Source organism: Acanthopagrus latus, chromosome 11 (assembly GCF_904848185.1).
Source record: "Acanthopagrus latus isolate v.2019 chromosome 11, fAcaLat1.1, whole genome shotgun sequence".
Lineage (NCBI taxonomy): Eukaryota > Metazoa > Chordata > Actinopteri > Spariformes > Sparidae > Acanthopagrus > Acanthopagrus latus.
In genome coordinates, this window is record NC_051049.1 from 9,739,464 (window position 1) to 9,765,971 (window position 26,508).

The 26,508-nt window shown below is 41.9% G+C and overlaps 1 protein-coding gene across 3 annotated transcripts; it reads left to right on the top strand.

Annotated features, from left to right (window-relative positions):
* Positions 1-911: 911 nt before the first annotated feature.
* gatad2ab (GATA zinc finger domain containing 2Ab) lies at positions 912-25,700 on the top strand. Of its 3 annotated transcripts, none has more exons than XM_037114962.1 (11): positions 912-1,069; positions 16,522-16,830; positions 20,101-20,224; positions 20,372-20,503; positions 20,717-20,788; positions 20,968-21,084; positions 21,187-21,402; positions 21,552-21,801; positions 21,921-22,309; positions 22,430-22,661; positions 23,048-25,700. In XM_037114962.1, the coding sequence occupies exons 2-11, from the start codon at positions 16,535-16,537 to the stop codon at positions 23,179-23,181; spliced, it is 1,962 nt and encodes a 653-aa protein (XP_036970857.1). In that variant the 5' UTR covers positions 912-1,069; positions 16,522-16,534; the 3' UTR covers positions 23,182-25,700. The 3 variants fall into 3 exon arrangements, with proteins under 3 accessions (XP_036970857.1, XP_036970856.1, XP_036970858.1); XM_037114961.1 differs by lacking the exon at positions 912-1,069 and adding an exon at positions 1,220-1,371; XM_037114963.1 differs by lacking the exon at positions 912-1,069 and adding an exon at positions 1,221-1,371 and having other exon boundaries at positions 21,187-21,387.
* Positions 25,701-26,508: the final 808 nt, after the last annotated feature.

Below are 26,508 nucleotides of genomic sequence, written 5' to 3' on the forward strand. Positions count from 1 at the left end.
CCAAGCTGTCCTGTCAGTAAAAGTCATGAAAAACCTGCCCCCCAAAAAGACTTTAAAAACATAGAAATCAAAAGTATGATTCACTGAACAAAATGAAAAATGACACACTGAAAACTACATAGTCAAATTTACCATAATATCTTATGGTATCCTGGCTTGTTTTAGCATATGGTGGAAAGTTTAGGAGTAACAAGTGAAAGATGATCAGTTTGATGCTTTTGAAACGGTCTGTGTGCAGTCTGGTTGCTATTTTATATCAATTTGGATTGAGTGGTACAAAATGGGAATCAAGAAAGTGGTGCAAGCAGATACATGCGTAAACACATGTGCATAATGAGGCCATAAGACATCAAAAGTACCTTACACCATACAACATATTAATGTGCTGTATGAGGAAATTAGATTTTTGTCATGAAAACAAGTGCTATCAGACAAAACAAATCAGGATCATGCGGAGTGCATAGAGACCGCGGAGTGGATAAAAAATAAAATATCTTAAATGAAAAGATCAGATGGATCACTGACCTTTAATGCCTGTGTGTCAATATGGTAAATAGCAGTGCCTGAATAAAGACTAACAGAAGTGCACACAGCAAAAAGCAATAAATCTCTACTTTGATTTATTGTTTTTCTTTTCTTGGAGTCGAGCAAATACAAATAATACAAATAAACAGGGGAACTGGGAAGCTTCTACAACAAGCACAGCATTGTCACACAAACATCTAATCAAATCAAGTTCAGCAAACACAATAATGAAATCAAATCTGATTCATGCAGGAGTTTAGGTCCCCATGCAGTGTTGCTCTGTCTTGTTGTTTCACTCCCCCCTGCACCCTCAGTCCGTCTCTCAAGTAGCTCCTGTCTGAGCAGTTGGGAACTTAACATTTCCGAGGTGTGTTTGAACGCAGCATGACGCCGCCTGTGGTGGCTCATTACATTATCTGGCAACCGGAGTGGCAGCGGACAGAAGAGAGGGGATCCCCGGGATTTTTACACCGAAGCCAGCGTAATACTAACATCAAACATCTGAAAATCGTGGGGGAACTCGGTCAAGCTCCTCCTAGACTTCGTAAGTTCACGTTTTTCAATCTCACACCAACTAAGTTAATCCAATATTTAAATTTCCAATTAAATTATGACGACGAAAGGGAAGTTTCTCTGTCGGCGTTAGCTCAGCTAACGTAAGTTAAGCTAGCTAGCATAGCTTGATGTCAGCTAACGTGCAAGGTAACAGTTTGTGTGTCGCTCGGCTACACGCATACACCTACCGAGCACGGACTGCCAGGAACAGACCGCCTCAAAAGTCGAGGAATATTAAAACTAACTTCCCCGGCAAACTTGTCCTGGGATGCTGCAATAGTTCGGTAGAATGTAAGTAATTGTTTTTGTTTATCCACAATGAAGCGTCGGAAGTCTTTCGCAAAACTGTCATTTATGTATGTAATTAACGCTTCATTATTCGTGAACAAATTTAACGACTGTCTCTCTGGGCATGCGAGTGTCCAGGGAGTTAGCGTTAGCAGGCTAACTTAGCTCGCTAGCTAGCCTATTAACACTAGCAGCTCCCTGAGATGGGGTCGGTTTCATTGTCTGTCGTGTATCGCTATTTGGACGCGAACCGACATCCACGCTAAATATCATAATCTGTACCAGCAGATTTTATAGGTGAATAAGCTCCGGTCTTTAGCCGCTTTCATATAATCTCTGTAAGAGACGATGACCACAATTGGCTGTTAGCTCGCGTTAGTTAGCCACTGGTTTAGTAGCCGGACAGATGGACAGGTTGTTGTTGGCAAGCCAAGTTAACGTTAGCATGAGATAGCCTGTTGTTGTTGATGGGTTAGTTGGAAATAGGTAGCTATTCTTTGGGGCAAAGTTGGGTCAGTAAAGTTTACGAACATCATAAGCAGGATTGCCACCGGTTATTGTAAACCCGCCGGCTGTTCTCAGCCGCGGATGGGTATGATTATGGGTTTATGAGCCATTGATCTCAGAACTTTGTCAGATTAGCTCAACCGTGAAAAGCCTTTTTATGGAGGCGTAATGGTGGACGGTGGTGCCTCCGTCTGGGTGTGTGTCTCTCTGTCCACGACGGGTTAGTCATAGCATCACCTACGCCAGACTATGGACAACAAAACGAATACTTTGGTTATTTTATTTATTTATTTATTTATTTATTTTCAGAAAACATTGTTTATGTAACAGATTATATTCACCACGCAAATATTTGAAATGAGATGACTTATTCTCATGTCCAGAGGGCATGCCCTACAACTACTGCACTATCAGTTTCACGTTAAATCAAGTATTTGAATGCATTTCTTAGATATTCATAATTTGATGTTAATTGTAAGATATATTGTTTATGACATATATCTGAGTTATTAAGCCTTGTAGTGACTAAGGACTCAGCGTTAGATTTTTTTTATTTTTTTTTTAACAGACATCATCTAGCATGAGCAATGAACCATGGGTCATGTTGTTCGTGTGGACAAATCAAGTCAGTTTTGTATTCACCTGTCTTTGAGATGTGTTCAAGCTTAACGGCAGTGTGTGTATCCTTACCTCTGCTCAGCAAGTGCCCTCCTTTCAGAGCAGGCAGACAGTTGGCACCCTTGGCTAGTAATGGGGGACACATGTCGCTTTGCATTTTATGATGGACCTTGGATTTGCCTCAGGAGTGGTGCCTCTTATGAAAAACCCTCCTGAGAGTGATGTAACCAGACAGGCATGACTCGAGATCTACTCTTATTCCGCTGCATCAGGACTGAAACTTTTTAGAGATATATCTGTATTTTCCACAAGCCGCTAGGTTTTGTCAGAGGAACATTCCTGATTGTTGTCGTTAAGTTTACTATTTTATATTAATATTGATGTTAATGTTCCTTCAAGGAGTTTAATCTAGTGTTCTGCTGTGTAACAAGTTGTGAGGTTGAATCATAATGTTGAACAGTGAGAATGATTGTGAAGGATTGAACTTAAATATGACATTTCATTTTTCAAGATAATTTATGAATGATATGAAAATAGAGACCACATCTGTTTTGGACACCCTCGCCCAAACATGAATTGTGTTGTTTGTTTTTACCAGAAGATATAACATTCCCCATCTTTAGTTTTTGTTTTGCACCTGTTCTAATGATCAACAACTATATATAGGCTCGACCTAATTATGGTAGCATAGCTTTTCTTGTTTCCATCCATCCGCATCTGGCAGTGGTGATGATAGAAGTACCTGTGTGGCTCATTGTAGGGACATTTAACAGAGCAGTTGGAGGCTGCTTGAGTGTGAGCCCTGGTGAAACCACGAAGTCGTTCCAGATTTGACTGGCCAGCCGTTGTCAGTGTGGAGGGGAGAACGTTTTACTTTTGTTTATAAGTTTCAGCCACGCTGACATCATCAGGAAAATTAATAGAATGTAGATTTGTCAGGCCAATTCAGACATTGTTGGTCAAATAACTTGTAGTTGTTATCAGGTAAGATGCAAAAGTGAAAGTGAAAATTGGCCTCTTGTTCTCTAGTTGCTTTGTCTCACAAGATACATGCCACACTGAGCTATCTACGTTGTGCTATATATTGCTGTTAAATTACTAGCTTTACCTACAAATTTGTCCCAAGGGCCATATCTTTTGATCTTAAATTTAGGTAAGAAATAAGTCTGTTGATAGGGGAAAAATAAGAATGGTCAGACATACAAGTTATGTCATGTATACAGAAAGAATTACAGTGTGGACAATCAAGTGAATAAAAGTAATAAAAGTACATGATGATTATGGATCTGGGAGGATATCATGCAGCATTCAGATGTTGAAAAATAGTCCCGAGCCACACATCTTCCTCTCCATCATGGAGACCTGGAAAGACGGCAAACTACAAAAACAAACAAGAGGCACAACTCAAGCACACTGTTCACACAAATAGTAAAAAGGAAATGAACACACAGAGGGAGAGAGAGACAATGACAACATGCACAGAAGGGAGAGAGACACAGACTGGAGGAGAGGCTAAATCGCTCAGAATATGATGATTCAGATCTCAAACATCTGGAATGAGGTACCGACAGCCAGGGGGCATTGAGAGGTTCCAGGATAGTCAGTGGTCCAGTACAGAGATGCCTGAGTGAAGAGAGAGGACAAGGAGACAATAGGGAGGAAAGAGAGATGAGCACACAGCTTGGATGCTCATGTGATTGTGGGACAACAGAGATGGAAAGAGAGTGGTTTTCAAAAAGTTAACAGTAATCTTGTGTACATACAAGGCATAAGAGGTACCAGGTCAGAAGTAATTTAAGAATAAGTAATTGAAAGTTAAAGTGACAAAAATTAGTTTTTAGTCATAGTGTGTGATGTCAGCAGGGAGCTTATTCCCAAAGATGGGGGCACAATAAGAGAATTCCCAGCAGCCAGAGGACTTCTTTTAACTCTGGGGACAGATAGGATCCCTGTATTTTGAAAACTGAGACCACAATGTGTAATCTAAGGCTTAAGGAGATTGTACAGGTATGAAGGGGCGTACCCATGTAAAATTTTGTTGTCATCAGAGATCATCAATCATGATAACGTATGATCTGCATTGTAGTGTTTCAACCTATCTGATTTACACAGTGTTTTTAAGACCTAAATGCATTTTCTTGTCCTTTGAGAGCCGTCTGTTGTTCTGTCAACCTCCCAGTTTGTTGCATCAGATGCCAGAAGACAGGAGTAGTCGTATTGTCCACAGGATCCCACCCAAATGCCTGGGGCAATTTTCGGAGCTTGAGGAGAGGAATCCTCTAATGTTTGACAGGCAGTTTCTTGTTTACCCTGTTGGACTTCATATTGACTCAAGCACGTGTGTTAACAGTGTGACCAACCTATCTTAGACAGTTGGAGGTAGATACACTATATAAAGTAAGTATTGGTTATTGTGTGTTTATGAAGCTAACTGTCTCAAATTTTAGTTGCACTTAAACCAAACACGTGGTCAGCTCAGAGTGATTCATAGCCTCCATGAGGGCTGCAATAAATATTGTTTCAGCATTGACCTTCACTGTGCATGAGCAATAGTTAGATTGCAGGTCACACGATTTCAAGTAAGGGAAATTAACTCAAACGTGACATGCTACAACTTGTTTATAACTTGAGACAAATAGAAAAAACAATATTTGTCTTATTTAAGGGTTTTTGGATCCACAGTTTGATCCCTTCCCAAGTGCTTGGGTGAAGGGTTGCACTGTTTGAATTTATCAAACTACCAATCTAGGCTCCATCTAAAAATGTGTTTTGCCTGTTAAATTGTTTGAGGTACTGTTAATGTGCACCTCTTTACCCGAGCTCATAGTGAACTGATCGTTGTGAATTCGGAGTCTGCATACCACCTGCCTGTAAACGTCCACGAGACAAGGTTACTGTCGCATTTAATGTCGTCTGGATTCTAGAGGTAAGCGGTCAATTACGTGAGGAGACCTTTGAGTGCATGTTTTTCCCGTCATCAGCAGCACATCATCCCAGTGCTGGCTGAAAGGTAAAAAGTTTATGTCACAAGGCTCGTTCATGCCCCTTGTATAAGAAGCGCTTAACACTCATGAACAAATACACACAATTGTCTGTATAGAGGTTTGTCTGTAGTTCTGAAATTTCTGCATACAGTTAAATCAGTTTGTTGCTTGAGTTACAAACTTTTACCATCCTCAGCTGCACCAGGCCACTGTTTATCAACAGATTGATCTGAAGATGAGGCATACATTTGAACATTGATAGGAATGGTAGATCACATAAAAAAAACCCTGCAAAACAAGTTAATTTGCAAAGCTTGTTAAGAGGCGTGTTGTTTTTCCCAAATACCTCTCCACCTATCCTTTCCTCACCCGTCAGTGCTAGTGGAGGTTTGGCAGAGGACTGAATCTTGGGTCTGTGCACTCTGTCATACGAGTATGTTACAGGAAACACTGGCTACAGCTGCTAGTGTGGTGTGTGCACGTTCATAGCAGAAGGAATCACTTCAAAGTTGTCAACTTGTCACTTTAAAGTTATAGCAGTGTTGTCGACATCTGCCATTCAAATGCATACTGCAATTAACATACTTTCACAGAGAAGTAAATTGTGAAATGCACGTACTGGACATGTAGCTGCCATAACCATAGTGCACTTCATTGGACACACTGAAATGGTGGACAAAACATGAAAATAAAGTGCAAAAAGTATTCCTACTGTGTCCCTGAACACTTTGTAAACATCATATGAAAAAGTGCTTGTATTGATATCTTGTCACTGTTTGAACAGTGACCACAGTGAACTGAAATTTAGTTATGTGAAAATAAAATGCTAGTACTTGTGTATAATATGCATATGCATAGGTACTCATTATTATCACTGTAGTGTTTTCAACCACACTATAGAAGTCTAGATCATGGCAAATAAAATGCACCACCAACTCGGTGGCAGGGTAGAATGGGTCAGTAGCGGGGCATGTTAGTTAGCATGCCTAAATGTTCCAGAGGGAACGCAACAGACATTTCTCTGTGTAGTGTGATGTTTCACTAGTGATCACTCAGTTTGGTTTAGTGCCCCAGTTTAAAACACACAGCCATGATCTGCCTGCTATCTTTGTTGTTAGCTGTTACCTTGTCCATCAAGGACAAACGATCAAAAGTAGGATCAACATGCTCTTAGCATAACAACATATCAGCTTTGCCTTTCGGCAAACTGATCAACGGGGGTCCTGAACACGTCACGCACATGGACCACAAGGTGATAGCCCCACACCACTGCACAAGGCTGTAGCCTTTCACGGAACCGCTGGATTTCTCGTGAATGCACCATATTTTGTCAGCCATGTGGCTTCCAGCTCCTATGATTCATTCACTTTGCTGGAAGTGGCATCTATAGTAGTGGAGGATGTAGGCTATTCAGAAATTCTAATGACGTCTGCAGCCAATCAAAGCTTAATATCTCCCTAGCTATAACTTGCACTTACTGTTTGCGCACAAAGCCTACTGTTGATTTAGCCTGTGCCAATGCGAGAGAATTGAGTCTTTTTGCTCCCAAGTGATGACCAACATGACTTGTGTTGCCTGAAATGGCTGAAAAACAGATTATGGAAATACACATTTTATAAAGTTGTTTGTTCTCAATCTGCCTGTAATAGTTGCTTCCTCTGTGTGGCCAGTGCTGACATGGCAACTCCCGAACTCTCAGTTCAGCAAACGGGCAGACCAGCAACTTGGATACATGCAGCATCAAGGCATGTGTCCAAGAGGGGACGAGCTGCCCTGCCTTACTCCCTGCCACATGGCTGTTTTGTGCAGATTGTGTGTGCATTTATTTCATCAGTGGGCCGTCATGCCTGATCTAATGTAAGGTATCAAAACAGGGGTCAACCAAACTAATTTTGGAAGTTGGAGCTTGCTAGTCACTCCCTCAGTTTCTCCTAAGCAAAGCAATCCATTCCTATAGAACTAAGTGTATAGTTATAGACACATAATGTGTTTGTAAAATCACAGCTGGGAATCAGGGACTGCTTGAGGAATTGGATGAAATTTATAGCATCAAGCCAGATGACAAAGTGTAAAAATAGTTGTGAAATGGCCATCGTCATGCCGGAGTGTTGAGAGGAGGTGTTCCACACACTACATCGATTGTCTTCTATTACGTCACAGTACAAGGGGAAAAATGACCTGATTATCATTCCTGAAGCTCATTATCATTTGCACTACCCCACATTTATTGGATGAGTCCATTATCACACTAATATCATGTGGCATTTATATTTATATTGATATTTTTAACATAACCATCATTAATCCAGAATTTGATTTTAGTCTTCTTACTTTAGGCATGTTGTTATGTTTTGTCATTAAATGTTTAAGTGCTTTGGAATTTTGGGATACTCGACACTTGAAAGGTCACAGTAAAGTGAACATTTTGGGACAGTGGACAAAAATAACATTTGGGAATGTTATGAATGCCTGTTAGATGATACACAGCTTAAGGTTAAGCACCTATCCAGGTTACATCTACATTCAGGCACTACTCACGGTTAGGAATGCATTTTACATAATTTCTTCTGACACTGCATATAAACGGTCAGGACCATTTACAGCGCAAGTCAAAGGAATGAAGAATCTGGCCAAATATTTGAGTTTAAAAATGATCTGGGGGGCTTTAGGTACAGTCCAGTTACTCAAAAAGTGACATGATTTAGTAACCATAAATGACTTTACTGTTGGGTGTGGTAACAAATGCCAAAAGACGAAACATTCGACCACACCCATTGATGACGCTTGGTGTGGGCATTGAAAACAGAATTAATTTGTGCCAGGGATTGTATTATAATCCTTGTCTGACAGCGTCATCATTTCCTAATGTGGCTGCACTTCCGTAGGTGTAGGCCAGCATTCGTGCAAAAACAAGTGTAACCTATGCTCAACTATTGGCATGGCAGTTGTGATACAGAAAATGTGTTTGTGGGCATTGATTACCATAGTAATGAATACTTAACTGAATATTTACAATAAGAAGTGAGTTGGATTTTGTAAATGGTTTTTAGCATCTAATTGCTGAGATCAGTGGCCAGAACCTTCAGGACTTCCGAGGTTAAAACCCATCACTGTTGGTGTGTAGTCCCTGACCACCGAACAGCGACGTTGTAGAACCTTGAAAGGCAATTATGCTCACTTGTTGTGTATTATAACAACTACACTTGAAACCTCATAGAAAAGATAGCTGCAATGGAAGCTGCATTATTGTTGCCTAAAGTCGCCTAGTCTCCCAGTCGCCTAATCAACAAGTTATGGCATCATCCATCTTTAACAGCCATTCATGGGACCTCAAACAATTACGTTTTCAGCCCGTTTGGAAAATGCTTAGTAATCAATCCTGCATGGCAAGATTTTTGCATGCATGATTGACTTTGATGTTTCTGCTGTTGTTGTTATTATTAGGAATTTGCTGTCTGCCTATGCCATCCAAATCTAATGTTTTATTTAAAGTATCATTATATCATCCCTACGAATCAGTTGGCGGCCAGTTAATGTGTAATTTAAACTTGTAGTCTGTATCTGTAATCTGTGTTTTAAATGATTTTTGTCTCTTCTATATCTGAGAATATTTAATGTGCTGCGAACTAACCTTATCAACTCCTACTTATGAATATCTTCTGAAAGTTATGACTGCTGACCTAACTCAGAAATATGAGTCAAGTGTCCTTCTGAACCTGGTTATGTGCACGCTGACTATCAGCAGTGCTCAGCTCCTTGTCGTCTTGTCTGGTATGTTATATTTCTTTGCACCCTGTAAGTTCTTTTTCCCTCCTACTCTGGTCACTTCCTGCTACCATCCATTTCTGAGAAATGTAATCTGATAGCACCCTGCGTGTGTCCTGGCCCTCCAGTCTTTATGTGGGTATAGGCTTCTGGTTTTACAGGATTATGGAGTCACCATTTGGAAACAATTTGGCTGAAATTGGAGATTAAGCCTGTCTAGGGTTTTAAAAAACATTTAGCTATTCCTTTTTATTATAGCTTGTAAACATTTGTGGTTGAAAATGAAGCCAGTGATTTTGTGATGTGAGGCTGAAGAAAACTACTACAGATGGTTGACTTGAGATGTGAAGGTGCTTTGGAGCTTCGTAATGTAGATTTTATGTCATATGGGTTATGGTCAATAAGTATGTTCTGTTAATAGTTAGCTTATAATATATGCACTAATTAGAGGCCTTTATGATAACGAGAGTTGTGAGAAGGAAAAGACAGATAGCTGATTAATCAGCCAGTTATTTATTAAATATTTATGTATGTAATTAAAGTGCTGATTATTATTTGTTGGTGGAAGCTGGACAGGTACAACATAGCCTATCTATCTATGTATTCATATTTTAGAATTACTTTTTTTTTTTTTTTTTAATGTAACACTGTCAAAATTGAACAGTCTTTGTAAATAACTTTATTACGACTGTTGAATATTAGGGCCCTCTCTCCATCTAGACCCTCCCACCCTCTTGGTGGTTACAGTGAGTTACAGATACAGTTACAGTGAACCTCTAACGTTGCTTTGTAACATTAATAAAATAGAGCAACTTTAAAGATGTGAAGGACACAGTCTTTAATTTGTGCTGAGAAGCTAGCTAGCTAGTCTCTCAGCCTACACTGAAAAACGTGACGTTTATTAAATGCTGTCGCACATGTATGTTGCATATTTAACGGTTAATGCATAGCAGTTACCTGTCTGTGTCAATATGTTACCTTTAGATTAGGAGGGAGAAGGAGATTAAGAGGATTTAGATATTGTCTGCAGAAATGGCCCTTAAATGATTGTCTCAGCATATCCTCCATTCAAAATGGTGACGTACTCCCCAGTGGTCGGTGGAGACTGCGTAGTCACTGTTGGAGCCAAGTTCATTCAATAACAGTAGTTTTGTAAAAGATCCTATCGTCGCAGATTAAACAGCCAAACCGATTAATTGGCAGACCTCTAGTACCTTATGGCTTCTATGTATTTCACATGTATGTCTGTCTGCACTGGCCAAAGTCTATACAAGGTTTTGGCTTTGAAAATAAAGCTTTTTTAATGTTACTTCTCCGTGTTATACGTGGACCGTGTTGTGCGTCTTGTGTGTTAAAATCAACTGTAGTGTTACATGTTTTATTGTGGCTATGTGCTTGTTCATATTGTTTTCTTAAGTACAGAAAGTCTGGCTTGCACTTCCTAGACCTACTGCTGTTGTCGTTGTCACGTTGCTGAGGGAGAATCCAGGTGGAGACATGCGCACACATACATAGACTGTGTGTGGCTCTGGCTCTCATTCGCTCACTCACACACACTCTCACACACACACGTACACACCGAGGCAATCTGGCAGATTCAGGGTTAAAGGCTTCCATTTTGTTAGGTAACACCCTAATGGTCTGATCTGTCAGTGGCGTTAAAATGGCAGGGGCTTAACCCTTGGCGTTCGGGACACAACCAGTAGGGGCACACACACACACACAAACACACTCTGGGCTGGCCGAGCCTAGAACAGAACAACTGAGAAGGAGGGGGGGCGGTGTGAGTGCGTGAGGCAGGGAGGGGTAGAGGGAAGGACGGAGAGTGAGCAAAAGAGAGAGATAGAGAGAGAAGACAAGACAAGGAAGAGTATTTTTCACTTGGGTACAGTTAGATTATGGCTCTGCTAACCACATGCGCTCTGCACCCTTCTCCCTCCCCCAACCATGGCACCACCTCAGCTGGGTCCCTGCCCCCACTCGTAGCTTGCTGAGCACAGATTAGCATAGGTAGTCTGATGTTTTCTAGATTATATCCCAAAGAAAAAGAACTTTACCCTTGACAGCCTGAAATTATTTTTTAATTGGGGGGAAAAGAAGAAGCATTTTATGTGCAGGATATGGCATGACGAAAGCAGTAACCATGTATGGCGGTGCGTAGTAAGTAATCATCCTGAATTTAAGATAATCATCTTCTGGTTATGTCTGCTAGTAAGATAATTGGCAGTTTGAGTGATTAATTCAATATTTTAGCCACACAAGAAAAAGAGTTGTCGCTCTGCTGTCTTTTATTGGGCAATAATAATCCATAGTTGCATTGCTTTTATTGGACAGCATAATTGCTGTATCCCCACTTGTCCAACCCTAAGGACACAGCCTGAGTTTTTTTTAAAATGGCTGTTAATGTGTTTGCTGCCTGAGTCCAGTCCCAGCTGGGAGATCATTATAGCAAGGAGATGAGAGCCTAGCACATTACCTTGGGGGGGGGGGGGGGAGTCGAGCCTTTGCCATTGATCTGCCTTCTATGAACTACTGGACACAATGGAAGAGGGACTGAAAACGAAACCTGTAGTGCCAGTCCAGGTCACAAGATTTCTTTTTACTTTCAGACAAGTGCGTCTTATCCTGCCACACTACGCACACAGCTGAGAGATTTTCTTTGTATACTTTATTTAAGACTGATTTCAGACCTCACAGTGAAATGCAAGTTTGTTCAATCTGTTGATTGGAAAAAGGCAATAGAGATCTTCTCCTACTCCCCCATCCTGTTATTTTTCTATCTATGATCTGCTCTGCCCTTAGGCCTTATTATTCTGAGGGAATGGAGAGGGACATGCATCTACTCCTCCTCCGTAGTCTCCTGAGAGGAACAGACACACATCACTAATCACTGGCTGTCTTCCTCTTGTTATGTTCATTGCTGTTGTAGGTATTGCATTTGTACATATGCATTCAAGAGCTTTGACTGTCATATTGGTATACCATACAGTCGACGATGTAGAGTTTGTTCAGTGTGTCACCAACACTATGCAGATATATAAGTATACAGGTTCTTTTAATCTGATGTGCCAGTTGATCAAGGAACCATATGATGTAGTTGAAGCCAGTTGGGAGAAGAGCAAAACGTATTTTCCATTATGAAATCCTTTCAATGTAAAAGTACACTCGCTAACCCCTTTTGAAGCTGGAGTTTTTGTTTTTTTTCTAACAAACAATTTCTTATCCCTTTTGGCACCTTCATGGTTGTCACAGCTACACCACACCCATGCTGCCAGTAGTTCCTCACAAGATGACGGTTGGTGTGTGACCAACTATGTTTCACAGCACAAATGCATATATTGAAGCCTGACAAGATGGATTTTGCGTGGTTTTTGAAAGGCAATGTTGTGGTGTCCACAAAATTAAAGGTTTGGAACAAGCCACATTTATGTAGTAGTGCAGCGATCAGTTTCGGTACATTGATGTCAGTCAATGTATTTTATAAAAACGATTTCAGTCAAGAATGGCTCATGGGGCAAGGATTAGCTGTAGAATGTACATTGATACATTTGCATGTAATCAAATGCAAGTCATCTCAAAAAAGATTGTTCCAGCTTTAAACAAAACAATGAGCACCTACTGAGTGAAGTGTATTGACCTAAAAAAAATCCAGTACAAGTTTGATGTTTTGCTCACCAGACAGTCATCTGTATAAGTGAGGTACATCTGCTAACTCAACAGCTGCCATGTTTAACACAAACATATCCTACATAAAACCTTCTACACTTAACTTAAATTTGTAGCCTACTGAAATGAACCATTCCTCCATTATTGTTGTCAAGGCTGTGGTGATGTTGTTCACTCTCAAAGTTGAGTTTTTGCAACTCGAGGCACTTTGGTTTCGTCTTCAAGAACAGGAAGCATGTCACATTAATAAAATGTAAAATGTGTACAATCCCAAAAAGTTCGAGGTACCATTTCCCTCCAGGCATCTCTCGATGGACTTGATGATGGACAAACAGACTTGTTTGTGAGATTATAGTGTCAGTTTCATTGGATCTACACACTGGATGCATGGAGCTGTGGGAGCATCGAAACGGCCAAGAAGGCTGCTAGTACTGATTGATTTGGCATCCTTTCTCTGCTGGTTGCCAGGCCTTAAGAGTACAAATTCCTGATGTTGACAGTCAGTGTGCATTGATTTAAGCAAAGGATGCTTTGTAAAAGATTGGCTCCTCTGAGATGTTCTCACACATACTGGTCTACCTGGATAGAGAAAAAGTATTTTGTGTCTTTTGATAATGATTATTAATATTGCTCATGTACCAGCGTTATACCTGCATGTTCCTATGTTGTCTCCTCTCCTCACACATATGCTGTGCAGTGTCTCTGTGGAACAATATCGGCTTTAGGACGCCTTCTCTAGATGAATCTTCTACAGTTTTGCTCTTCACATGTCCGGGGGTTGTGAATGACCTATCACACTGCACGCCCTCCGCGCTTGTATAGAAAACAAGGCATTGAATACAAAATGGATTCCAGTGAGTGGTGGTCCTGAAATGAGGGCTTAGTGAGATGGAGTGTGATGCAACATTGAGTATGAGGACACATCCCTGTGCACATAGGTGCGTCTTGCGTGGGTAAAAAACACTTGCAATCAAAACATATGGATGGACCATTTTACTTGGTTTCTCTTCTTGTTGCTTAGCAGCAATACATCTAGCACATGAAAGACTGGATTCATGATGCCATCCATGTCTTCTGGGACAAAAGTTACCACGTGTCTCCAGACCTGAAAGTGGCAACCACAGCCGCCCTAGTAGCATGTCAGTCTGATACCACGCTGTCCCAAAGGGTTACAGTCAGTTTGTACCTTATACGGTTCACCGCTACAGTGTTACAGCTGAAGCAGCCACCATTTCTACAATGTTACTGGGGAAAGTATGGTTTCTGAAGCACTGTGTGCGGTATATGGGCATGCACTCACACACACACACACACACACACACCCACAGACAAGCTGTCATCTCTGGCAGATAAATAGCCTTTGTGTCCAGGGATGGTACACCAGGGCACATCTGTCCTTGTTGTGTACCAGAGCTGGGTGCATATTAGGCCACACACACTCATATGCAAACATGGACCTGAGTGTTTTAGCTGCGTTGCATTATTTTTGATGTGTTAGTTGGTTTAGTTATTTCTAGCAACTCTTGTGTCTTGTCCCTGTGTCTAATCTGCAGTAAAAATAAAACTTGGCTGAATTGTAAGAACAAACTGCAGCCTTACTGAAGACAGTGATTTGTTCAAATTGCTAAAAGCACTTTCATTTTCCCATCGGTTTCCAACTCTTTCAGTGATTTGCTTTACTGACAACAGGCCTGTCATGAGTTTTTTTTTTTCCCCAATACATTTAGATTTATTATGATTTATGATCTTAACTTTTAACATTTGAAATATAGCAGAGAAAACATTTTAGGATGTGTACAACAATACTGTAATAGTATTGATATCTCTTAGGTGTATCAAATCTCATGAAACGTGTGTTTTGGATGTTTTTAATGCGTGTCAGTGACTGTTGACTCATGTCAGCGATGCGTCCGCCTCCCTGTTCTCTGGTAGACACGTTTAGGAATGTCCGAAGACTACATAATTTTCTCCCCCTCCCTCCTCCTTCTTTCCTTGTGTGGGACGTGTCTGCGGCCTCCCTCCCTCCTTCTTCTCTGTCTCTCCAGGGGTTAGACCTGCGCCTTCTCTCAATCCCAGACCAGTTTGAACCGGTTTTCAGGGAAGCGCTGTTTGTCTCTCACGTAATCTTGGGATAGGGTCATTTGGAGCTGTGATGATGATCATCATGATGACGTCACATTTGACTATAGAAATACCTTAAGTCAGCTTTCTGAATCAGGTATAGTGTATGTGCACTTGGTCATCCATTAAGCTATCATCTCAGAATCTTAAAATCTGCACTGACAGACATACATTTTTATATTGACTACACATTATAAAATGTTTATTCAAGAGACACTGTCAGTGCCTGTACCATAATAAGTGCATGGCCTACATTGGTCTGAGTGGTGCACAGTGTTGGTGCTATTTTTCTGCTGTGTAATAGGTTTTCCCGGAATCTTAATGGGTGAGATTTGGGTCAGCATCTGGGACACTGGCAGTAGGACAGCACACGCCTATACACCTCAGGGTTGTCCCTTTTTGTACAGCTAGAAGCATCAGCTAAATCAAACTGAATTTTCATGTTAATCAATACTTTTTCAAGGATTATTTCCCTAAAAAACAGGTTTACACATGTGTATGGACTCTCTTGTATGTTGTTCTTTTTTAAGACCCACTGGATGTCTGGATTCAGGTTGAAGCAAACACATTTCTGGGTCTCTGTTCACATTTTATAATGTGACATTACTCCAATGTAGTATTTTATTTAAGTACACCAGTATAGATTTGGTTGCACAACCTTATTATACATATAACAACTGGGAATGATTGAGAGCTTTTGTTGTGTGTGTCTGTCATTAAAACTATTAATGGATATCTTCACTGTGTGATATTGTAGATATTATAAGTAGATTCAGTTTCACTTCCTCAGTCACTCTGTTGCCTCTAAGGCTGCTTTCAGGTCAGTTATCATTCTACAGCTTACACCATACCGTGCTGTCGTCTAGTTTTATTGTCTCAATTTTAAATCAAATTGAGGCACTTAGAAATTTCTGTGTTCCCTGCAATGAACGCTCCACATTGTTTACTGCAGCAAAAATAGGTCCCTGCTGTACCTCAGCCAAGGTTACTTGACTAACAGTTTAAGACGTATAGGCTGCTTCTTTCTCTCTAGTGCAGTACTTGTCTTCTCTCTGTCAAAATCAGATTACTTGGTATCCTCTGGTGGCTCTGAATGTACTGACAATGGAAGATGATGGTGTGTTTTACTTTACACTCGAAACACACTGGAAACCTGCACAGTAGTGGAAAGCAGAGATTCTGATACTTAATTGTGATTCAATAATGTGATAGAATACAATTACACAATAGTGACAAGTGATACAATGTAATTAAATCCTTAAAGAATAATTAAGAGTTGCTGCGATGAAACCTGCATTTATTTTTTTTTTTAATTTTTCTCATATAATGAAAACTTCTGCTCTGGACAGTGTGTTTCCTGCAGTAACAGTGCACCTTGATGTAAACCATTTTAGTTTATTTATTTGGCTTATCTGTCATTGTTTGTTTTCTGTGTTGTGATTGTATATACTCTGCAACTGTTTCCAACTGTTTGTGTCTTTTCTCTCTCCAGGGTGAGAGCAGCCATGTCAGAGGAGGCAGCGCGTCAAACACGCAGCCAGAAGCGGGCTCTGGAGAAGGACCATGCATCTCATGCTGTATCCCCGGGGGAAGCTGACAGTAAACGGGTTAAGCTGGAGAAAGGGGATGCAGCTGGAGCTCCCCTGGCCCTTGTGGGATCTGGAGCTGAAGGTGTCAAGCTGAAGAGTGAGCAGGCTGCCAAGGTAGCAGCCAGCATCCTAAAATCCGGGGAAGTGAAGGCCACTATCAAGGTGGAAGTGCAGACAGGAGACGAGCCCGTTGATATGAGCACATCTAAAAGGTGAGATGGGGGGGGGAATCAGAGGGTTTGATGCAGTCGCATGCTGTTTTTGTGTACAGAACTCTTGAAGGGAATATTAGCTGTGTTTTGCAGTGCTCATGCATAGGGACTGAGAGCTTGTTGGTAATAAAGAACATATTGTTCAGTTTACATGATAATGTCAAAGTCATTAGTCTGTGAATACCAATGAAAGGGATAGCATTAACACGTTAGCTTAAACTGTTGCGTCTATTCCCGTACACTGGGCCTCAAGATTGCATAGTCAGCCAACTTTGTCCACAATAAAGCCTTTGTTAGTATTTCCAGCTGGACAAAATTCACCATAAGCTCCTTACACACCAGTTTGTATCTGTGAGGGTATAAAATGCAAAGACTAGTTTACTGGTCTACTTCTACTTGGATATGCTGAACTGTTGTTGACTCGCATGTGATAAAGAGATGTGAATGGAAAGCATGACTTCACACAAGCTGACAACTGAGTCACTGTTTTGCATTGTTGTGTATGAGTTTGTTTGAAAACTTCGGCAGGATTATTTATGTGTTGTAGGCCTTGGATCTCGTGCATGCATGCACGCACAGTGTCTGGTTGTGTGTAGAGATGTGTATTGGAGTTTCGGTTTTCTCAAACTTTGCACTAGCGAGTGGTCTGACAGGAGTCATACAGGAAGTCACCGTGTGGTTGTCGACAGCCTGCCCCCATTTTGAAAAGTTTGAGGCTCCTGAGCCCTGGGCTCCATTTTCTCCCTGAGCAGCACCTGAACTCTGCCTCACGCTTCACACAAAATGAAGGCTATGTGTCACAAACTGGTTCCAACTGGCCGTTGCCATGGTTTCCACATTGGAAGGAGCTGTTGGAGGAAGGAGGGGTGGTGGGTGTGTCACATGACCACACAGAGAAATGTCTGATGTCATGTGACGTGTTTGGTGGAGCAATAAATACACACACTGATGTAATGCCAGTTAAAGTGGAGCAGAGAGGTGATTAAGCTGGAATTGTGCGTCTCTGTTTGTGGTCTATCATGTGTCACCTTTGCCCCCCGATTAACCCCCAGCATGTGTTTGTATGCTTACTCACTGTGAGGTGATTACCTCATTGTTGGATACAGAAGACTTTTATGGAGACCATCTTTGTATAACTGTGAATGGAATGAAATGCAAGCCAAATTTCCCATCCTGGAAAATAAGGCAATAACTGGACTGAACATGTCTTGAATGGGTTCATGTGTAAGCTGACTGTCACCGAGAAGAAGCACTGCCCTCTTCTCCTCTGAAGTGGCTCGAATTCTGTGTTTACTTGTTAAAAATATTTGTGCACATATCCTGCAGGCCAGTAGTCTCTTTGTGGCTCAGCTCTTTCATACCTATCTTAAAATGGCACTTAGCAGCGTTGCATTGAGAACCCGAATGATAAAGACTGATTCAGCAAACCTATATTGGGGTCAGCGTGAAGCCATGATCTGAGAAGCCATGCAGTAATACTGGACCTTACATAATCAAGCTGCTGTGTGTTCTGATGCTTGTGTAAGCTGTTCTCAATTGAGTGGTAGCAGCAGAAGCTAGTCCTTGTCGTTTTGTCAGATACCAAGTCAGTCAAGGTGCTGGATTAGGTTTTCTGTTTGTGAAGGTTGATGAAGCACTTGATTTTTAATGCTACCTGTGTCTGCCATAGTTTTGCCATCATATTGCATGTATGGAATGTAAACAGAGCTTCAGAGGAAAACTGCGCCCTGTTCAGGCTTCAGCTGAGCTTGAGGAGAATAATCCTTTTCAGAATTGCAGTATGCTGAAAGTCCAAGGGCCCTCAGCCACTATGCAAGATTTGAATGAAACTTATCTAGGAAGTGTTTTCCAGGAAGTAGCAGTGTAGTGTATTAGCAATGTTTGAGTATGTTGTTAGCAGCTGGGCCAAGAAACATAATGACAGTAGATATTTGGTTTCAGTTTGGTGAGAGCTTCGTCTGCTGAAATTGTCATCCTATGATGTAGGTGTGAACAGTATGATTGTTGTCATATATTTGACCTCATTGAACCGAGCATGCAACGTCTGTTGCGGGGAGCTGTTAGACAGCTGTTGAGAGGAAGCAGATGATGGCACAGAAACGTGTCTGAAGACGGGAGTGTGCAGAAAGAGAGTGTGAAGATCTGGGTCAGTGAGTTGGGGTATAAAAATGAACAAGTAAGTAAGGATGGGGGAGGGGTGTGTGAAGTAGTGACTGAGTGATTGACTGAGTGAGAGAGTGTACACAATAGGTTGGCTCCTGGCCATGTATTCCCCTCCCCCTCGCTGTCACCCTCTCCAGTGTCTCCAGCGGACCTCCGCTCTGCTCAGCTTGTGACTCTGGTGTCGGCAGCTGGGAGGGAGGGGAGAGCTGAGGCCCAGGCTGTGCTGATCCGGCTAGGCCATAGGCCTCGCCACGGAGGTAGGGGAGGGGTGAGGCCCTGTCTGGGTGGTAAACTGGGCCTAAGCTTTGAAGCCCTGAAGCCTCTCACTCGACAGCGTCTGAATAATTCTATAACTTTTAACTTCATATATGCACGCATAACTCAACATTATGACCCAAACCTCAATCTCCCAGACACTGTCCTATATCACAGTCCCTACCTTTCTTCGTCCTCCACCAGCTCTGCATACTGCTCAGAGCTCCATTTTTTTAACATGTGGACCCTCAGGACCTGACAGGATCCCCGCTGTGATAGAGACGGATTTATTCTTCCACCACAGCGCATCGTAAAATTACAGCCACCCCCTACTTCTTATCGCCACCCCTCACCGGATTGATGCATTTGCAGCCTTCCACCCGTCGCCTTTGTTCTCGGTCGTCTCCTCAGGAAAAGCCACTTAACATTTCAAGATTTAAACGGTTTCCCCCTATCAAAGAACCCCAAAAGTGTGGTTAATTTGGTCTTTGTTTTCATGTTGTTTGTGACTGATTTTGCTGTGTCTAGTCGAAAGGAGAGAGAAGGAGGAGCTCTGTCCGTTGATGTTACCTTTTGCTGGAGATAATGGGTTGTTGCGATCTTCCCCTGCCGCCATTACTCCATTATTGATCTCTTGGTTCTTGTCTTGTGTGTCCCAGTGCATGTTAGCACTAGAGCAGGGTGATGAAATCATAATTGTGTACTGCCATCTACTGGATGTAAGACAACACTACACTTAAGTTACAGTTGACGCTAACACTGGTATTTTTGGCTGACTATGAAACAGTGTTGGGTGATGGCTGAATGATGAAACTGACTGTTGTTTTCTGTCTTTTCTTGCTCTCCCCTCAGTGTCATTAAGAAAGAGCGGCAGCCACCATCGCCAGATGATGTGATTGTGTTATCAGACAATGAGCCATCCAGTCCTCTCATGAATGGTCACTCCTTCACGAAGACTGACACAGATAAACTTATGGTAGGAAACCAACATTTGAACCTTGCGTACAACACAGTATTAACTTGTTGTTTCCACAACACTTTTGGAGTAGTGAAGACTGACACAACTTTACATTTTACATGTATATCTACTAAGTCTACTTTTTATCCAATATGGTGTGTATAGAAAAGTTCTCCTGAGGAGAGGGAACGCATCATTAAACAGCTGAAGGAGGAACTGAGACTCCAGGAGGCCAAGCTGGTGCTGCTGAAGAAACTACGACAGAGCCAGATTCAGAAGGAGAGCACTGTTCAGAAGGTACAAACCCCAGAAGACTAAGGACAGAGTTGACTGTTAATCATGTTTTGTTGGGATTTACAGATGCATCAGGTTGTATCTTATGTTTCCTTCAGTTTTATGAATTTGATATGCATGAGGGTTCAGTTTTTCCCTTAAATTTTCTTTCTGTCTTCAAAATGACATAATCAATAAACGATACATAGACTAATATTGTACTCTGCTGATTTCTAGGCGGCTGGCTCTGTAGCCACTCCTCCTCCTCTGGTGAGAGGTAGCATCACATCAAGCAAAGGACCCCTCCAGGTAGTTTGCCACCTGCCACAACTAGTGTTTTAGAGCCTTGATTGATGTATAATATAAATGTTTATTGTGTATTACATTCAAAATGGATGTGGATCAACTAGGCAGCTGAGTTGAAGCTTTTGAGGCCTTTGTAGCTCTACTGTGTGATTCACTGTATATTTCCATTGCTTTGTTTACAGGTGACAGGTCGAAGCTCAGGCACGGTGATCCCTCCTCCCTTGGTGCGGGGTGGGCAACATGTCCCGTCCAAACACAACTCTCAGATTGTTATGCCACCTCTGGTCAGAGGGGCCCAGGTCAGTCTGAGGAGCTATGACACTGTTAATTTGAAGACGTTTAGATTGTTAGAGCTCTTTGTTTATTTCTCCTTGTTTTCTCTCTTCCTGTGTTGCCATCAGCCTATTGCAATGACCCCCCAGCAAATAGCCAGTCTCCGTCAGCAACAGCAGCAGCACAGCGGTTCAGGCCCTCCTCCGCTCTTGCTGGCTCCCAGGGCTTCTGTGCCCAATGTCCAGGTCCAGGGCCAGAGGATCATTCAGCAGGGACTCATTCGGGTGGCTAACGTGGCCAATAGTAATGTCATGGTCAACATCCCTCAGGTGAGGAAACAATATGTAAGCAAAAACTGCACACTCATCTAAAGATTTTCATACCAGAAATCAGATGTACATTTTCATAGCTATTCTTTTTTCACTACTAGGCAACCTAACTCTCAGTGACATCATCATGTTGCTTAAATTGTTTTTGTTGCATCTGTGTCCAGGCCTCTCCCACCAGCCTAAAGGGCTCTTCAGCATCACCCAACTCTAGCATCAATGACTCTCCAGCCAGTCGGCAGGCGGCTGCTAAGCTTGCACTGCGTAAGCAGCTGGAGAAGACGCTGCTGGAGATCCCTCCACCTAAACCCCCTGCCCCCGAGTTCAACTTCCTGCCTTCAGCAGCCAATAATGAATTCATCTACCTGTTGGGGTTGGAGGAGGTGGTGCAAAAACTTCTGGAGATGCATGGCAGGGGTGAGAAGATCTTTTGTCTCTGTTTGCCATTTTGGAGCTGTGTCAGTGCAAAACTTTATATATCAGTAGAGTATAAATGTTTACATTTAGCCTGAAGAAGCCCTCTGTGTTTCATTCAGGAAATCTGGGCCCAGCTGCTGCCATGGCCAGCTCCATTCCCAAAGAGCCATACACCTGCGCCCAGTGTAAGACAGACTTTACCTCCCGCTGGAGAAAGGAGAAGGCCGGGACCATCCTCTGTGACCAATGTATGTCGTCCAATCAGAAGAAGGCCCTGAAGGCTGAGCACACCAATCGGCTGAAGGCAGCCTTTGTTAAGGCACTCCAACAGGAGCAGGAAATTGAGCAGCGTATCCTCCAGCAGGCGGCCTCCTCCTCTTCCTCCTCGAAAACCACCTCGTCCTCCTCTCCCTCACTGTCCAAGAGTGAGTTGCTGGTGTCCCAGCAGTACAAGCAGGTCAGGGCTGCCATGCAGCACAAATCTGTGGCCCACCACTCCATTAAGCAGGTGAGAATGGATTTTGATTGATTGGTTTAAAAAACATAATTTCCAAGATCAGCAGCCAAACATCAGCATGTCACATCTGCTCCAACTCACCACTTTCCCCTTTGCTGTCTGTCCCCACAGAGTCAGCTGTCACACAGCCTCCAGTCTGCAGTGAGCTCTCGTGGTATGGCCCACTCATTCACCACCTCCTCTCAGCTGCAGAACGCAGTGACGGCAGCAGCGCTGGGCGGCAGGTCAGGTAAGCATGCTGCAGCACGCCCGCTGCAGCAGGGGGCAAAGGTCAGCAGCAGCGCCAGCAGCAGCAGTAACCAGGGCAACATGGTCGCTTGGAGGAAGCAGAGCGGCAACACAGGTAGATAAACTTGAGACAAGGTTAGGGAGAGAATGCCCTCACCCGTTCTCCCTTTCTGCTCCTCTTTGGGGTAATCACTCTTGTATAAGGTGGATTCCTCTCTGGCGCTGTCAAACTTCAAGTCTTTTCCCATTTTCGTAAAGCTCGACCTTTTTTTTATTATTTAGGAATGACTTTATTTGTTTGCTTTGTGTCTTTTTTCTATCAAATAAGTTTAGCTGCTGTAGTTTCACTCATAGAGAAAAATGTTTAGAGATTTCCACTCAACTTTCTAAATGCATACTTTCTCCCTCATTTTTATCTTGTCCTTATGTTAGCCAAATTACTGAGTGTCTAACAATTCACTCTTCAGTTCACTGACCACCTATGCGTTTGTTTCCCGACAGGTGTGACTATGGCCTACGTGAACCCCAGCTTGTCTGCCCACAAGAACAGCTCTGCTGTTGAGCGTCAGCGAGAGTACCTGCTGGACATGATTCCCTCCCGTTCTATCTCCCAAGCAGCCAACACATGGAAATAATGCAATCTTTCTCCCTACTGACATCATAACTATTACCCCTCTTAATATCAATAACAGCCATTCTCATTATCATTTCTAATCCTTTCTATGGACTCCGCCTCTGGCCAAATTGGTGCAGGGGAGAATCAGCCTAGTTTTTTGTTGGATACAAGAGTTCTTTCACCTCTTCCTCAGATATTTCTGCTACCATCTTCCTTACCTGAATCCTCCATCCCAAAGTGGAGTTATGCTACAACAGCTTGGGCTTCTCGGATTCAAGGAATATGTCAAATAGCATTTGGGTACCTGTTTTTTGAGGTTTGGGGTTTACATGGGCGTGTACAATTTTAAAAACTTCTCTAGCGATGTCGCCTCTCCCTCTCTCTATATGTTTGAATCCACCCCGTTGCACCAAGAGGAAAAGATCCCTGAGCCCCCCGGCCTCTGGATTAGGCTGAGGGGGGAAGAATAATAATCACTATTATACGAAATAAGATACTCGCCTTACGTCCTACCCCTCTCCTGTCTGAGCCAGTCAGACTCAGGCCCATGTGGTGGCCGAATATAATGGAAGACCTCATCACAGGGACTGTGGTTGAGCTTCGAGGACCATCCACAAAATGATAACTGCTTCAGCTTTGCAAAAATGAATAATACAAAAAAAAAAGGACTGTAAAAATGATCTCTATCTGCACACAGACCGCCTCTTCTCTCACAGCGTGTATAGTAGAGAAGTCGATGTGTGTTGGATTATTTTGTATGGCTGAATGTTAGGATTTTGTCTTTTCTTCTATAAGTCATATACTGTGTTTGGAATATTGTGCTCCCTGATAACTTTGGAAGTGGCCTATTGTCGAGGTCTGAATTTACAGGCTAATGTTACTGTTGAGGTGGTTTTACATCTGCTGGGTTCCATGTTGTGGCCTACTTTTAAATACTTTGTTTTTTCTAAGATGAAGAGGAAGAATAAAGATTAAGGTTTCACTGGACTCATGTAAAGACATGGAGCGTGTGTTTGGAGGACTATTCTTATTGAATACTGAAAAAAAAAAAAAACCTTCCAAAGAACTAGTGGAGCCCAAATGGAATCCCTTCTGCTAGAAGGTTTCTAGTTTATTTGAACCCTCTCTGGATATACACATGAATTCATGCTAAACTGAGAGGGTGTAAAGGAATGTCATATTTTTGACATCGTTTTGCTTTTAGTCATAGGTTGTGGTGCATTATTTTTCTTCTCTAGACAAACTGTCTCTGGGTTTATTTATAGGGTCATATTAGTAAGATATATGCTTATGCCCTAAGTTTGAATGGATCTCCATTTTAAAATGATTTGTTCTTCTTTTGTGTGTCCAGTGGCTCCCGCTCAACTTCCCGGTCGGTCTGAGAGAAGCTGGACAGCTTTCAGAATGTAGTTATGCAAAAACCCCTATAGCAACACATGACATGAATTTCTTAGTCTTTAACATTAAGGTGTGTATGATTTATGTCAGGTCCTTGGATTGAGCTAACTATGCCTTTCACACAAGCTCTAGTGCATTTTTATCAGGTTGCAGCAGCACAGGATAAGCTAGTGAACAATATGTCCTACATTAAACAGGGGAGTTCCCATCATTGCTCATGGAGTTGAGTCATTTTATTAACCATGTGCTGTTTTCTCTCATTTCAATGACTGGGGTGGTCTGGTTTCTCTCACCCTACAAATTTTGAGATGGCTTTACTCGCATGTTTCTGTGGCCTATTGGAAAATATCACTAAATTAAAAGTTGCACACTCTGATGTGTTGATTTTAAGCAGTAAAAATGTTAGTGCATATTTTCAAAAATCTGGATGCTTTATGAGCAGTATGTTAAGTAAAAACACAAACCAAACCACCCCAGGATTTTTTTTTCAGTATCCTGTATCTGTCCCATTTTTAATGATTTTCAAATTGAAACAGCTGTGATGACCTCATCGCTATGTTATTCTTGCTGCCCTGTTGGATTTGTGTGTCCAGAGTGCACTCTTCAGCTCACTGATTATTGTCAAGCCTCCGTACTAAAAGATGGGATGGTGCACTGCATTAGCTAACTGGGCTATCATCACTGTACATTTGGGTTTCATTTAGGACGATGCGACAATGCAGTATGTACATTTTGCTCATAGAAATACAAGCGTACAAAAGTTTAATTTAAAAATCGCTCAAGAGTTTGTATTTCTGTTTTCAAAGTAGCATCGGAAATGTTCCAGATTGTCTGTACATTCCTGAGAAGCAGAAGGTAGCAGCCCGCGTCTTGTGGATGCAAAAATAAGCAATCTGGAAATTGAGCCCATGATTTTTGTGCCCTGCTAAATGTAACCCTGTGCTGACCTGACTACTGCCTGCTGCTGCTGCTGCTGTTTGACAACAATATCACCATTCCGTTTGTTTGTGGTCGACGCTCTGCTAAAATGCAGTGCAGCCCCGATGGAAAAGAAAACAATGTATGAGTAATATTTGTTTTGGTTTTTTGTTTTTTTTTCCCTGCTCTATCAAATAATAATAAAAACTAATTTTAACCCCTTGTTCACGGATGTCTGCCTGTTTTTTGTTTTGTTTAATTTTTTACTTCTGCCAAGGAAATTATGTTTTCACCAATATGTTTCTTGGTTGGTTGGTTTGTCATCAGGATTACACAAAAACTACTGAAATGAATTTCCACCAAACTTGGGTGGAGTATAGGTCTTAAACTAGTATAGACCCTGTTAACGTATGGTAAGGATCCAGGATTTTTTTTTTTTTTTTTTTAAACGGCTCCAACATTGCGAGATATGTTCCTACCTGTTTGTTAACCTTTCAGTGAATAATGCATGGGAACAAAACCCAAAAAAACAGGCATATTCAGGTGGTATTCATGAGTTAGTCCAAAATATATCTCTATGTAAAGGTAATGTCGAGTCAACAGCTATATATGTATCACTTTACCAACTTGTTCCTCACTAATACGGGTGGTTTTGAGTCACTCCCTTTTATATTTTGCCTTTGGCTATGAGAATATTCAAAAACTTGTATCACAATTTTAAAAAGAAATCGTAGGCTTTAATTATCTGTCTTTCCCAAAAATTATGAAGAAAGGCCTGCTGGGAAAGTTGTTTGATGGCCTTGCTTGCCACCTGTTGTGTTGACAATCTAGAGATGTGTATCAACAACAGCAAGTTACAATGTGAAAAAAAAGTAAAGGAGGAGCTGAAAAGTTTGGGGAGAAAATGAAGCATTAGAGGCTCAAGTTTCTAAAAACAAACAAAAAAAAACCAGTCCATCTTGATCATCAGGTGTTGCAGTGTGGACCTGAAGAGCACCTAAAGAGGTAAGATTTAAATTGATTACAGGCT